The sequence below is a fragment of the Lycium barbarum genome, chromosome 10 (assembly GCF_019175385.1).
Source record: "Lycium barbarum isolate Lr01 chromosome 10, ASM1917538v2, whole genome shotgun sequence".
Lineage (NCBI taxonomy): Eukaryota > Viridiplantae > Streptophyta > Magnoliopsida > Solanales > Solanaceae > Lycium > Lycium barbarum.
Genome location: NC_083346.1, coordinates 10,262,742 through 10,279,424, shown reverse-complemented (window position 1 = coordinate 10,279,424; position 16,683 = coordinate 10,262,742). Strand labels below are relative to the sequence as shown.

The 16,683-nt window shown below is 32.0% G+C and overlaps 1 protein-coding gene across 2 annotated transcripts; it reads left to right on the top strand.

Moving 5' to 3' along the window:
• Positions 1-10,107: 10,107 nt before the first annotated feature.
• LOC132614248 (uncharacterized) lies at positions 10,108-14,150 on the top strand. 2 transcript variants are annotated; one of them, XM_060328663.1, is made up of 5 exons: positions 10,108-10,656; positions 12,912-12,977; positions 13,074-13,139; positions 13,239-13,307; positions 13,399-14,150. In XM_060328663.1, the coding sequence occupies exons 1-5, from the start codon at positions 10,378-10,380 to the stop codon at positions 13,624-13,626; spliced, it is 708 nt and encodes a 235-aa protein (XP_060184646.1). In that variant the 5' UTR covers positions 10,108-10,377; the 3' UTR covers positions 13,627-14,150. The 2 variants fall into 2 exon arrangements, with proteins under 2 accessions (XP_060184646.1, XP_060184647.1); XM_060328664.1 differs by having other exon boundaries at positions 10,109-10,656; positions 13,077-13,139.
• The last annotated feature ends 2,533 nt before the right edge of the window (positions 14,151-16,683 follow it).

Genomic DNA, 16,683 nt, shown 5'->3' with positions numbered 1-16,683 from the left:
AACAACAAGTGAATACTACTAAAGCAAATAAATTGAAATCGAAAATATAACCTAAATTCAAAATTCAAGAAAAAAGTTTAACATGATACTGTTATGGAGTTAATTCCCTAAAAGGTCACCCATGTTTGATAATCGCCTCCTAATATCACTTTTGTTTTTGTTAAGACTAGAATATCACTCAACCATCACCATTTTCCTCAAAAAATACTGAACATTACAAAACCTCCTTCTCTCCTAATTGGCATGCCATGTCACATTAAAAAATTGTTTTTTAATAATAAACTTATGAAATACTTTCAAAGACCTCCTTTCAAATTTGTCTTTATAACACTTAGTTCCTGTTATACCCCATTTAAAACAGGTTAAATTAGAGTACAACATATTAGAGATTTCTATTTTTATTTTAAGGAGTCGCCACCTAATTGATTTTAAGGTGAATTAGGGCACCTAATTATTAACTAAGGTAAAGCTAACTAAACCCCGTTAATGGTCTGCTTAAATTTTAATTCCAGGTAAGGGTTCTAATTATCCTAAAGGGAAGGGGTTAGGCATCCTCTAGGATCCGTAACTACGGTTATCCGGCCAAACTTAGGTTAATTAATATAGTGCTTAAATTTTAGAAAGGGCTTACAAGTATTGCTGAGGTTTTAAAGGAAAGTAATGTTAGTTAAGATTTACGGAAAATATAATAATTCGTACAAAAGAGGACTTTAAACGCTACTTTAAAATAAGACTTATAAATGTTGCTTAGACTTTAAATGAAAGCAATAATAATGCTATTTAAAATAAAGCTTTAAATGTTGTTAAGACCTTATATGAAAATATAGTAAATGCTATTCAAGATAAGACTTGCAGGAAATATGATAATTTACCCATAAATAATAACTTTTGAGAAGAGATTTAGCAATTTTGAACTTTGGATAAATTATGTTATATGAATATAGCAATGTAGAAAAATCTAGGCTTATAAATAGGATTCAAAAGGAAGTGAGTTTTCTTTTTCCTTTTATTATTTCTTATTAACTATGCTTAGCTAAAAATATGCGTGATTGATTCAAACTTGAAAATTTATTTATAAAATATACTTGAGTTTATACTTGCGTATTAGTGACGTTTTGAAATGTTTATGATAAAAATATGATTCTCTTTACTTAAAATATATAGTCATGCCATTTTGCAAATCAATTATTCCAAATAAAATAAATATTAGACGTTATAAATAGTTTTAACATGAAAAGAAGAGAATAAAACTTATGGAATTAATTGTTAGTCTTCCTTAAACTAACTACCCATTACTAAAACTAAACCTACTAATTCATTAGGATTTATCTAAACTAAGAAAACAAACAAACAAAGAGTTAGTTGCATAATACAAATTAAATGCACAAAATAAATAGAGGAGTAGATAATTTAAATGGGCTCAGCCCTTTTTTTTTTTTTTTTAAAGAGCTGCTGCAATCGGGCATGGGCTCAACCCATTTTAAAGCTGCTACGATCTGTTTGCTGTTGTTGGGCCTCGACCCAGCAGAGATTTTATACACTGCTGCGGATGGGCTGGACACGGAAAAGATTTCGTTGGGCTTTTAGCCCAACACCGAATGTGGAAGAAGAACGAATCCCTCGGACTCGTATATGATGGTCATACATAAAAATGAAAGGAAAAGGATTAGTATCTAATCGATGAATAAGGTTAAACATGTAAAAATACAAATTCAAAACAGGTCGGTAGGTTATGTATATACTGCGTATATTTAAGTATATCTCATGTATACACATTCATAAGGATGTGTAGAAGGTTAATATTGGAAAGCTTTTACCCCCGTTTTCCCGATGTTGCACAAGTTCCAAGGGATTTCACGAATCCCAGGCATGGCTAACATCGGGGAGGGTTCAAGCTTGATCCATAATGACCAATCTAACCTCCCCATTAACGTGCTTCAGTAAAAGTGTACTGCTGATATACATAAATATATACTTAATCAAACATGGTATATTTGCAATGTACAAACACGTAGGAATCGAAATAAACACAGAATCACACAACATTCACGCAATTTCCCATAATCATATTAATGGAATGGAACAGATTTCAGCTTCGGCCAGATATTGATGTGGAACTTAACACACTCAAATCATATTATAAAGAAGAAGCCAACTTTCTTAAAGTTAATCAACCATAATTCTCAGGAAAAACCTTAAAGAAGCGTGCTAAACCATTAATCTTTCTTTAAACAGATCAGCAAGTAAAATTGAAGATTCCCATTTGGACAGAAAACAAGCATGAGACCCATTTCTCTCTATTACTACCATGATAATTCACATATCAGCCTCCTAACATAAGACACAGCAGTAAAACATAGGAATATAGGAGAGAATTGAGGAGAGGAGGCTATTATGCACTTAAAGTCATGCTGACTAAAGGCTAAAATGAGCATAATCAGACTAGGCAACATGCAGTCAATATGGTTTCAAGTTTTTGGGGAGCATAGTATTCACATTCAGTTTGACAGATCCTTCATGGCAAATATGTCATTTTTTTAGCACAGCCGAAGGGGAAAGGGGAAGGGATGGTGCAGTTGCAGACATATAACTAAACGAGATCAAGTAAAAAAAAATCTCTAATCATAATAACACACCAGCAAATATCCCCATAGACAAGATTCAGACCACATAGAGACTTTGAAAAAAAAACTAAGAAATATGCAAATGACATAAAGGAATTGACTTAGCACATGATTAATTGACACGAGAATTCAGTTAGACTAACAATCTCCACTGAACTTAGCAAAATGATTCAACGAGTATGAGGTCAAGCATTTCTAGAGTTAAAGCCTATATGTGGATCTAAACACATAACCACATAAGCATGGTTATTGATCAACAAAAGGGTAGGATAAGCAGGTTAACAACATAGCAATAGACTCCACAGGTTAGACCAATACAAAGTTATGCTGAACTAAAGCTGGTTAAACTAAAATAGGCATGACTAACTAACACAAATAACCCAAGGTCGTATATAGGAGTTAATAAATCTAATTTGACACATTATGCAGGATGATCTATTAAAAAGGAGCATTATCCCTCTATTAATCATGCTTAGTAACCAACTAATCATGCTTAGTAACCAACCAAACTAACACACATAATTCTATTTTTAGATAAAACTAAACTAAGCAAAGATGTAACTAACATACTTAAACAAACTGGACCAATTTAACACCTATAGACATGCTGAAACTATTAACGAACATAACTAAATAAGAATGACAACCAACACACATAAACAGATATTAAACTAGCAATTAAAACTACCATAATAACATCCTAGAACACATCTAAGCAGAGAAACAGCTATAAATTCAAAATATCCTAAAAAAAGAAGATTCACTGACCTTCTTCGGGTGCAGCGAAGTGGGTGCGGGGTTTTCGATTCGCGCTCGAACACTATCAAATCTGAGCTTGCGATGCTCGGATTCGAAGCAGCACCACGACGAACGAAAACAAAAATGATTGAGTATTTTTTGCTCGACACTCAGATATATAAAACTGATGAAACTGATATTGCTTAGGGAATTTTTTTTGGGCGACCGAAGAACTCTTTTTAAAAAAAAAAAAAAAAAAAGGATTCAAGGCGGCTAACAGACTTCTTTTTTTTTTTAGGGGGAATTTTGGCGACTCAAAAAAACCTTCCTTGATCACTCTAGAAACGATTATTTATAGGGGCTTTTTCTAGGGTTTTCTCTAAGATTCAAATTTTTGGGCGGGATTCTTGGTCAACGACGCTCCACCCCCCCCCCCCCCCCCAAATCAAACGTTCAGATTTCAAATACCCGATCAAAAAAAAGAAGGAAATGGACAAAACCCATTAAAATTTCGTACCCGAAGATAAAAAGGAACTGATAAAAACCGATTTGAAATCACAAGTAGACAAAACTCATCAAAGTTGCTTCAGATCGAAAGCAGAGAGGAAGCAGAAGAAAACAAAACTTCACCCTCTTCAACGATTGGAAAACTGAGGGGGGGTACAAAGCATTAAATCTCCATTCCGAATTTGACCATGCAGGGTCTGTGACCATGAAAGGGGACCTGCGGATTTGTTGTTTGCGTCGGTCAGAGAGAGAGAGAGGAAGGAGAGAGAGAGAGAAGAGAGAGGGAGGCGGATGAAGCAAAAAGAAAGGGAAACCCTAGAGGTTTCATTATTTGAAACACGCGGGTCGGGTCGGGTCAGACGATGGGTAGGACCGGGTATAGCTGAAAGCAATGGGTTGGTTTCACGAATTAGGCTTTAGCCCAAATAGTTTTAGGATTTAATTATGGACTGAATTAATATGGACTAAAATATTATCTAATATAAAATATATAATTACTAGTGCTTAGATAATGACGTCGTAATAGCCATGCAATAATATTTTGAAAGTCAATAGTGAATAAACGCTATTATTTGATTGTGCAAAAAAATAAATGCAATGCGTGTGCATAGGATGGTAAAAATGTTGAAATGGTTACAATGCAAATTATAATAATACTGGTGATAATGATAATAAAATAATAATAATAATAATAATAATAATAATAATAATAATAATAGTAGTAGTAGTAGTAGTAGTAGTAGTAGTAGTAGTAACGGTAGTAAAATAAAAATAACAACAGTAGTGGCTACAATAGGATAATGAACCGCCGGTATTAATAAAAGCTAATAATTGTAGTAAAGTATAAACAATTATTTTTTAAAGTTGCCCAAAAATACTAGAAGCGTAAATAGATATTTTGGAGGAAGGCGGGATAAAATTGGGTGTCAACAGTTCCCTTTACACTAGCCTCCCTTATTTTGATTCTTTTGTAACCAAACTAATTTTAAATACTAAAAATTGTTTATGTTCCTAATATACCCTTTTGTAACCTTATTTATAATGTTTAAACTTTTGATAATAATTGCTTCTCATTGATCGTAAGATTTTTGCTAATTTATAACTATGTAATTTTATAGGTAAAGTGCTGGGTTTTTTTGGTTGTGCTTGAAAATTATAATCTCAAACGCTAAAACATGAAATTTAGCAACTGTGATATGAAAATTGATTCAAAAAGCTTGGGCTTCATATTGCTTCATTGATTATTTTTAAAGTCTCACGCTGTATATACAGTTTCCAACCCTTTTTCGTAGATGTAATTATGCTCCTTCTACCCAAATAATTAGTTGAAAACATATTGCAGTTATACAATTATAAGAATTTAAAAAATGGATTATTCATCTCACCCTCTAAATAGTAAAAGCGAGATGTTCTCATTTTAGCCTAAATATTGTTATTAATAACGTTATTATAAGAACAAAGAAAAATATTACCGTAACACTAGAATTTAGGATTTCTTATTTAGATATAAGATAGTTTTAAATTTTTAGCCTAACTATTAATATAATACCTAACAATTTTAGGGGAGAGAACTATCATGAAATATTTTTTCCCATAATTAAGCTATAAAAGGGTAAATTTGGAATATATTTTTTATTATTATTATTAAAACAAGTTTGGTTAAAAAAATTGAAATAAGAGAGGTTAGTGTAAATATCTCAAACCACAAGGGAACTAAGTGTTATCAAGACAAGCTTGGAGGGAGGTCTTTGAAATTATTCCACAACCTTATTATTAAAAAAAAAAAAGTGATATGGCATGCCAACTAGGAGAAAAGAAGGGTTTTGTAATGTTTAGTATTTTTTGAGGAAAATGGTGATAACTGAGTGATATTTTAATCCTAAAAGAAACAATAGTGATATTAGGAGGCAATTGTCAAAATATGAATGACCTTTGAGGGAATTCAATTCCAACATAGCATAAAATAAGTTCTAATTAACATAAGTAAATATAATTCAAAAGAAAGTGAAAACGTATATAAGTCTATAACCTCATTCAACAACATGATTGTACCTTAACAACATCACTCATTATGTGTCAAGTTTGTCAATGACTCATTCTTTCTAATATTAGGAAGTGTAGTTTCAAAAACTAGAATAATAACGTAATTACGCTAAATGAACAAAATAAGAAGAAAAAAAAAAGTACGAGCAATTACATGGAATCACAGAGAAGTAAAGGTTGGGAAATGAGAAGAATGAAAAGAAAGATAAATAATTTATTAAAAATTAAATAAAAATAATTTAAAAACAAATAAAAATACTAGAAATAAAAAATAAAAGAAATTAAAAGGCAATCCTGTAATTATAGTGTGTAATTATACCTAATTCTCAACTCCTTTGGGAATTAGAGAGTGTAATTTTCCCCTCCCAATTACATTCAATTACATGCTGACCATGTAATTACTTGGCCTTACAAACATATCAAACTGTGTAATTACACTCAATTCCAATAATATGGGTGGCTTTCCAAACAGACCCATAATAAGTATTGGTAAAAAATATATGGAGCGGAGACTATTTGACCAGACGCGCGAATTACCGTCAAGTTAGTCAATGCAAGTTAAAATGACATGTTCGACCTTCTCAGAATTAATGCTTCATTTGCCTCGGACAATAGAGGTCTGGAATGACCCATCCGAGAAGGTTCAGAGTGCCCGAACAAATGATAACACACACAAAGGTCAAATTTCGAGATATTGGGGTTCAATTTAATGCCCCACCTTTTCACTACTTCTACAAATCGTGTAACCCCTTATATTGTAAACTTTTAATATATATTAAAATACGTATCTTTTGAACCAAAAAAAATTAAAATTATTAAATACTATTTATTACTACGTATTTGTAAAATACATGTATGTTAAATATATTACTAAATAATCATAACGGGGTACTATTATTGGAATAATAATTAATTATGTTTTTAACAGATAATATCACAATCTAAATTAATTCATAAATGATTCAATTATAATCTGCTTTCTACCCCATAAAGATAGAGGTAAAGTTTGTATACATCCTACTCTCTCTAGATCCACTTGTGAAATTACACTGCGTATATTATTGTTGTTGTTGTTGTAGTATTCAATTATAATCTTAAATTTGTAACCAACTCATTTAAATGTAAATAAAATTCTAAGCTTGTTAAACTTCTTAAATAATGCAACATAATATAAGACATGAAAGTATTTTATTATTACAAATATTGATACCTATGAATAGAAAGAGTAAATCTCACTTAACCCCCCTAATATTTACGGTTGGGAAACAATACCTCATCCACATATTGAATGGGAATGATAAATAACCCCCTTATGTATGAAAATATATAACTCTTATTATTTTGTTTTCCCATTCACCTATTCCGTTGAAAATAATGTACTTCTTTTAGAATAGAGTCTCATTACACCCTCTTAATATGAATAATAGACCGCATCCTCTCCCCCCCCCCCCTGCCCCACCCCCTAACAAATCCTATGCAATGTCTGTTTACCCTTGACACTTTCAATCTTCCATCAATTTAGTATTTTTTTATATGATATATAAAATTAATTTTTCTTAACCTTGGTATTTATGGATTTTTATTTAAGTTCATTAACATTAGAGGTAGAATAATCCTTTTATGAATTTGTTACAAATTGCAATGCTGTTTTTTATTATTGTTATTTTAATTTTACGAGCATTAACTATGTATTTATGTATAATATAAATGCATAACTTATTTTCTCTTAATATTCTTTATTATTTGTATAAATAAACCAGTTTTGGTGGTCAATAATGGAATATTTTCTAAATTGTTATTTAAATCCATTACAATATAAATAGATATTTTTTTAGGAATTTGTTATTAAATACACCTTAATTTTGTTAATTATTTTTGTATTACCTGCATTGAAATATGTTTATAAAGTTATAATTATCTGTTATTTTTACTTGTATAAACAGATATTAGGACTTTGATTACAATAACAACATATCCAGTGTAAATGTGTAATCCCACGAGTGGGGAGATATTAGAGTTTTGATTATTACTAAAATTAATTTTTTTATGTGCTCACTTATTTCATTTCTCATAGTTGTATTTATTTCATTATAGAACGTCATTAATTTATATACTCAATTAGTATTTCTTATTTTTTTTTGTAGCCCCAATAATACGGAATAGGTGAATGGGAAAATAATAGGAAGTATATATTTTTGTGTTTTAATAAAAAGAAGATGTTTATTCAGAAAAATAAAATCAACGAATTTTTTTACAAAAAGAGATTATTGTTCCCATTCAATATGTGCAGGAGTATTATTTTCCAACCCTTAAATGTTAGGGGGTAAAGTGAGATTGACCCGAATAGAAAAGAAAACTAGTCAAATGCTAAATTTGTTTTAACAAGTCATCTGTACATAAAATTCTCATAACAAACAGGAACAACAAAAGAGAAACAAATAATGTAAGGAGATAATAAAATATACATTTTAATTAATTTAAAATTAGATAAATTTAATAAAAACTTACAAGAATTAAAATTAAAAGTAAGCAACAACTGAGAGAATGTGCTACTATCTCCTTTAGGAAATAATCTTTTGGCGGTGACGCTGTGTTTAAACTTTAAAGAAATAATAAAAGGAAAAAGGAATACTCCTTAACATGCACCGTCGACGTAGAGTAGTTTGCCCCAAGGATGAAACCCTAGGCGGAGGACAAGAGGAAAGTGAAACGGCCACGTGTTTTATGTAGGTCCCCAAGACTTATGTTATGCTCCCCACCAATATACGTACACTACAAATATGATATCAACAACATCAACGTACACTCCATTTTTATTTGACTCTTATACTAAAAAAAAAATATTTTTTTCTTTTTACTTCCTCTATTCATTTTTACTTGTTACTAAATAAAATATTCACTTTTATTTTTTTAATTTAAAAAATTAAGAGATAATTTATTATTTTATATCTATTTTATCCTCATTATTAAGTACCCTCTGTGCTTGTTCATGTGGTGCAATTCGTATTTATTATTACAAACTTCTTATTTAGACCGTGAATTCAAATATATAATTTTTAAGTTTTTTGAAAAATAATTTTGCATATGTAGAAATTACATAAAAAGTAATATAAATTACAATAATTAATAATTTATTTAGAGCGCATATGATTAAATTGCGTTTAAATATTTTCTTGTAGCTTCTGAATCAGTGAGATGATAATTATCATTTTATTTATTGTTTCTTAAGAGTTTGTCAAGTCAAACATGTATAGCGTGAGTACTTCTTAACTTTAGCAAATTAAGAAAAAAATATTATTTTCTTCTAACACTACCCTTATTATTAAATAATTTCATAAATTACTAATAGTCAAATTTAAATTTCAAAAGCTAATTACTAAGGTTAATTTAGTAAATACTTCTTAAGTAGGCCAACTGCTTCATCATGACTTAGTCACTTTCGTTATTTTCATTTCTCTATCGCTTTGAATTCTTTAGCCTTATCTGACCTCTTTTTATGCTTTTTATTAAGCTGAGGATCTTTCGAAAATAGCCGTCTTATTTTGGTAAAAGTAAGATCTGCGTATACTCTACCCTCCTCAGACTCCACGTTGTGAGATTTCATTGGGTTGTTGTTGTTGTTCTTAAGAAGGCCAAGTAAAATAAAAAGGAAGGAGTAAGGCTTAATACCTAGATGGACCCTTAAACTTGACATGTTTTGTAAGATAGGCATATAAACTTATAAGTTGACCAGATAGACACTTAAACTTACTCAAAGTGTATTTTTCAAGTTTTTCAGTTGTTTTGAAAACAAAATCTATATTTTTCAAACACTCACAATTTTCATGGCCAAACAAGCCCTAAATATATCACAAAATATTTTTTTTAAAATGCAAAAATAAGGCAAACGCATATACATGAGACTATAAATGTGCACTTAAACCAATAAATACTCGCTAATCGCAATTTTGCAGCTTTCAATTAACTCGAATTTTTTTTTACACTTGAATAATTAAAAAATAATAACTTTAACCAATAAAAATCCTTAAAAAAAGATTTAACCCGAACCCGTTTAGAAAACTCAAAGAAAGAAACAAAACAAAGCATTTTACTCGGATTTCTCAAGCCGATAGTATATAATATATATATATATATATATATATATATATATATATATATATATATATATATACACACAATATAGATCAAGATTTCCATTTAATCAGTAGTCATGTTACACGATAGAGATAGGTAGAGATAGAGAGAAAAAGAGAGAGGAGAAAGGAAATCCCATAAATATACACACAGACACACACATAAGTAATAAAATCTTAAATACAAAGGAGAATTCGTTTCAGTTCTCTCCATATATATATATATATATATAGTTGCCATTCCCCATCAGTTCCTCCATTTCTCTCCTCTCCTCATATATATATTCTGAAACCCTTTTTTGACACACTGTGAAACTACTATATTTCTAGATATGAAAGACGATTGGATATCCACTGCTTTATCCGATGATACAGTTGTGGCTGACCTTCTTTTCCAACTCAAACACCACCACCCAACTCATACGCCGGCGATGGGTTTGAGTGGTTGGGGTAGCCATAAGCCGAGGTCTAAGCCGTCATCAAATACATCTGTTAAGAAAGCATATATTACTACTACGAGGTGTAGCCCTACAACGCCGCTTTCATGGAGTGGCGGTACTGCTTCACCTAGCGATGGTGCCTCCGATCTATCTTCCGCTTTCAGATCCAAGGTTTGTATTCCCTTTTTTTTTTTTTTAACTCACCTTCATCTCTTCTTCTACCACTCAAAAGAAAAAACGTTGTCAATTGAGTCTGGGGATTAAGTTTCCTGTTACTTCCTTCAACCTTCTCCATTTTTTTCAAAATAAAGGAAAAAACAAAAAATAACCTTCTCCATTTGTGTTGCTAAATTTCTCATAGCTAACAGATTTTTTTGAAAATCCGTCACTAATCCAACGGATTTTGTTCATCGCTAATTTCTTTTTTTTTTTTTAGATTTCCGGTCATCAGATCTGTGAAATTGGCGTGTTTTTGACCGGACTACCCTTAGGTGGCTGGGTATTGAAAGTTTTCTTTTTGTTTGTTTAGGAGAACATTCTTTTATTTCTTTCTTTCTTTCCTTCCTCGACACTCTTTTTCCAGAATAGCCGCAATTACCATTTGACCATTCCAGTTCCTTCCATAACTGGCATCTTTGTCGTTATCTCGGGATTAATTTCCTATTACGTCATTGTTTTTCATCTCTCCGGTGATGACATCAACTTTCCGGTCATCGGATCTGTGAAATTGGCGTGTTTTTTTACCAGACTACCCTTCAGTTGACGTAGGTTTGTAGGTATTGAACTTTTTTTTTTTTATTTATGTTAATATTTCGGCGAGTAAGTTTTTGGTTAAGGAGAACATTCCTGTTTTTTCACTTTTCCTTTCTCAACACACTTTTCTAGAGTAGCTGAAATGACCATTTTACCCCTGGTGAGTCAAGTCGTGTTGTGTACGATCCGCCGTCGTGGCATCGATGGACGTAGGTGGTTGGATATTGAATTTATTTACCATATTTGGATTTTGGGTTGAGTAAGTTTTTCAGTTTTGAGGTCACGCTCTTTTTGTTTGTTTACGAGAATAAGATATTTCCCTTATTTATTTATTTATTTTCGTTTCCTTTTTTGACACTCTTTTTTAGAGTAGCTGCAATGACTATTTTACCCCTCAGTGAGTCAACTTGTGTTGTGTCCGATCTGCCTCGGCGGCATAGGTGTACGCGGTGTCATCCTTTTTTTCTCTTTTGAAATTTTAATAATTTTTTCGGGTCGACCCGGGTAAGGATATATCGGGTCGGGTTAGTGCACAATCGGAGAAGTGACACGCGAGGGAAAGATCACGTTTTTTTTTTCTCTTCTCCGCTTCTTTTATGGTTCGGTATATGTAAATGACAAAAATATCCTTTCATCCCTCAGTTTAGGAGTGGTTCTGTTTTAAACTGTTTTTAGTTTATTATATTCTATTTAGATCTGGGGAAGCTTCCCTCGAACAAATAAACTTTCGGCTCTTTTCTATTTGTCCTCCTACCATTTATTTTATTAGGAGTAGTACTAAAGTGGGCTGTTCTTTTGAAAAAGAAAAATTCCGTGTGGTGAAATGACGTAAATAACCTTTTGGTTGAGTCAAAAGTTTCGGGGGATGAATGTGTTCGGTGGATAGTGGGTCGTCAGAATTTTTCTGTTTTGGGTTTTAATATTTTGGGGTAATGAAGAAGTTGGGCGGAGTGAATTGGTATTGAGATTCTGGTACATAAAATCGCACGTTTTGTCCTTAAAATGGATTTGGTTTTTATTTTTTACCCTTAAAATAGTTTGGTATTTTTTTTTGGCCCTTTAGCAATGGGTGTGAGCTGCGTCTGTCAATTTATGCGCTGCGATTTATTTATTTGTTTTGGTAAATTCAAGACCAACATAAAAGTGCAAATGACCCGTTCTAGTAAAACATAGGCAGGACAGCGATTGGTAAAATGGTTACTTTTCGTAGTTATTACAGGAGGTAAAAAGTGAAAAAAGGGTGAGAGACTAGATCGGATGTCAAAATCACATAATGGACTCGTGTGAATCATCATCTCTGAATAAGTCAGAAGTGTTGTATTCACGCGCCCAACAGCTTTGGCCGCTCTCCTACTTTCTTTACGTGTCTTTTTCCTATTGCTCTGATATTCCTTCACTTTTCTTTTTTCTACTATTGTATGTACTCCTGTGTACTAACAAATTAAACAGTGAAAACCCCATCTGTTCTGTTAGACTTGATCCACATCACACATTGGGCTAAGTGGTCCCAATTGTTGGATCCAAAACTTGTAGCATATAGGCTTATCCTCTTTTGCCCCTTGGCCCCAATCTCCCCACTACTTTTGTATTATTAGGGAGAAAAAATCAGAGCTACTTATATTTTGGGTGCCTTTTATTGCAGTGATTAAATGTTGATGACACATGTTTTGCAGGGCACTTTCACTCATGAAACAAGTAACATTAGCAGCAGCAGTAGCAAAAGATCAAAAAACAAGAGGGTAAGCATTGAATTTAAAAACAATTGACAGCGTTTAAGGTTAAAAAGTACTTAGTTGTGCATTGCTAATGATCAAGTTTTGTAACATTTCTTTTAGCAGACATTCACTGAACTTAAGGAGAAAGAGAACTTGCTACTAAATGAGAGGGTACATCTGGAGAGGGTAAGTTTCCTATGGTTCCATTTTGTTTATCTTGTATTTCCCAAACACCAAGTTCTATATCTGGTTTGTCTAAAACGAGTGTCCTTACTGGCTTAACAGGAACTAGCGTCGACTCATGTGAACCTCAATGAGCAAAGAGCTAGGAGTGATAACTTGAAGAGAATCAAGGTTTGTTTTTGCCTTCATTTCAGAAATACATCTATTAATACATTTTCATAATTATAGATGTACTAAATTCTCATCAACTTTTGTTGTGCAGATTGATTTGAATCTACAATCCTCAAATGACATGGCTGCAGCAGAATCAGTGTCCAATCGATGCTCCAACTTGCTTGAACCATCAAGAACCGACCATGCTGATTCAGTTTTGTCAAGACATACCATGGATGATGACTTGGCCTCTAGTGAGAATCAGAATAGAGGCTTTTTTCTACCTGATCTAAATGTGATGCCCTCGGAGGATGAAATTGGCACACTATGGAATTAGGCGTGTCAGAAGGAGAATCAACAACTCATGTTGTTGACCTTCGTAGCTGTGATAATCGGGTATCAGCTTCTTGCTTGAGCCGAGGAGCTGTTTGTAAATTACAGGAAGAGATCGAGACAAAGTCTCAGATGCAATGACTCCGTTTTCAGGCTGAGACGAAGTCTCAGTTGCACTGGACCATGGGAAAACAGCGGGTGTTATAAAGCCGCATGACTGAGTTGTTGTTTTCCAGAAAGTTGGTGGTGAAGATTATTGAGCTTGAGAATTAGGTTTATACGTTTTTGTATGTTTCACTCGGCTGGACAACATCAGAGCATTCTCAGGCTAACATAATACATGAAAATTGTTTAATGGAGCTATAAAAAAAACCAGGTTGAGCTGTGGCTATAATAATTGCTCGTGTGACAGAACTAATCAACTGTAAGTAACGCTTACCAGTTTGGATTATAAGAACATTATCTTTTTAAGGCGATTGCCCTCTTTAATAAGTAAGCATTTGGCTATAGAAATCAAAAACTTTTTCAGAGTTGGAGTTGGAGTTGTGTTTGGTCATAGCTGTTGCAAATAGTATTTTTTTTTTGTTGAAATGTACTTGTTTTGGTTGTGAAAAAAGTCAAAAACTTGAAAAATAAGTTTTTCTTGTTTTTCAAATTCCAAATTCATGGCCAAACACTAATTTTGGAAAAAAGTGAAAAAAAATTCTGGAAAAAAGTGAATAATTCTTATGGCCAAACGGATTTAAAATGTCAATTTTTCTAATCTGTACAAAAGCTGCTTCACATTTTGATTTTTTAGGTCAATATTATGTACTCCCTCCGTTTACTTTTACTCATAAAATAGATTTTCATTGAAGATAAGACTATTTTTTTTTCTGTTTTACCCATAGTATTAATTATTCATTTCAAATCATTTTTCAAATCCAATAAAAATATGTATCAATTAATATGAGTACATTGGTAAATTATGTACTCCATTTATGATTTCTTAAACAGTGTGAAAAGTCCAAAGTGGGCAAATAAAAGTGAACCGAGGGAGTATGTCTTTTAGGTATATAAGCAGCTATAACTTACTAATCGAGTAGAGAATGCCTCAAGGAATTTATTTTCTTCTTCTAAGGTTTTCGTTTAGGTCTTAACAATACTTTTTTTGCAGTAGAAATCTATGTTGCTCAGACTCTTCAAAATTATTAACGGGTGCGTGCATCCCCCTCAGTTATCAATTCATTATCTATAAATATATCAATTCATTATTTATTGGCATATTCGGGATTTCAAGAGAGACTGGGTATCGAAAGTGAGTCACGCAACTTAGAGAGAGTTCTTACCACTTGACTCTCTTACCAAATCACCAGCGCGTCTGCCATCGATTTTACCAATCAAATGCAAGGAATTTTTGACCAAAGTAAAGCTATTATTTGAGTCAATTCATCAAATAATATATTCTTTTGAAAATTTACAAAAGTAGAATAAATGTATTCCGCAGTAACGTATTAAGCATCATTTTATTCAAAAAATTCAACGGGCAAAAAGTTAATGGTGTTAAAGGGATAATTTGTTACAGTGATTTACGTTTTATGATTAATACGTTATTGTGAGTAACGTTTTATGGTTGATTAATTTGGTTTTAATGTTCCACTGATTTGAGTTCTTTATTTTATCCTAGCTAATTTGAGTGCTTCATTTTATGGAGTATATATGATTAACTAAGGTCTCTTAGTCTACAGCTTGATGGAAACCATTCTTAGCTGCCGTTTTGCTTCATATAAATTTAGTTCCAGCGAAGTGAATTGAGAGACCAAATTTAGCTGTTGTTTGCTTCTAGAAGATGAGTATTTTTCGTTAAGCAATAGATATGAAAGATGGTTGCTGACTGTGATATATAAGTATTAATCACTAGTAGTTATTGTTGTAAACTTAAGACATTGTGTCTTTAATTTTTTTTGGGTCTTAACCATCTTGGACTCTAAAATGTATAAGAAAATGTTGAAAGGGAGAATTAACCAACTTCTGCTCATATAGTTTTCCACTGCTGGTGTTGTTTCGAAACTGAAAAACTGCTACTTTATTTAGCTAATCAGTACTTTTTTTTTTTGGTAAGGCTAATCAATAGTATTTTTTTAATCCTCATCAGTTTTTAAGGTTAATCAGTATTTTTTTGTAAGGCTAATCAATACTTTTTTTAAGGGTAATCAATATTGTCGGTAACGATTTATAGATACATCAACCAGAAGGTTCGCAATTTGCAGAATTCTTTACATGACTTGACTGCTCGTGCCTGGATTCTGTAGAAACGTTACTGTCAGTTGCGTTTTAGCCTGAAGTTATAAATCTGAGTTACGACTTTAAGATCAATCAATGTCAGATTTTGTATTCTTTAGAGTTGTTACTCACAGTAACGTATTAACCATAAAACTCTACTCACAGTAACGCATTACCCTTTAATACTGTTAACCTTTAACTTTTTTGCCTGTTGAATTTTTTGAATAAAATAATGCCTAATAAATTACTACGGAATACGTTTATTCCAGTTCTATAAATTTTTAAAAAAATATACATTATTTTGATGAAATGACTGAAATAATGGCTTATTTTGGTCAAAGAGCCCACTTGCAATTGTCCACTTTTCTGAAGTGTCAGTTTCAGTGGTTGGCCTAAAACTGACTTTTCATATTGCAGTTCAAAGTTCTCTAAACCCAATATATATGAGAACTTGACTTCAGAACCATATGCAAAAGCAAATGCAATATCAAACCGTCAACTTTTTGAATATAAAAATATAAAGAAAAAGGCCTCATCTTGTTGTTAATAAAATAACCACACAAATATCTATTGGCTTGTTTTAAATCACAAGTTTTAAAAGTTTTTTTTTTTCTTAGACTTCATCCCTAATCAAATTATTTCACATAAATTGGGATGGAGGACTAGTATATATGTTAAGCACTTCAAGTGATCATTATAATGCTTCATGGATTGAAAAAGGCAGCTCTTGCTTTCATTAATAAAGCGTAGAATAGTAACTGGTCCTTGGTACAATTCCAAGATAACAAGAAATCAAAAT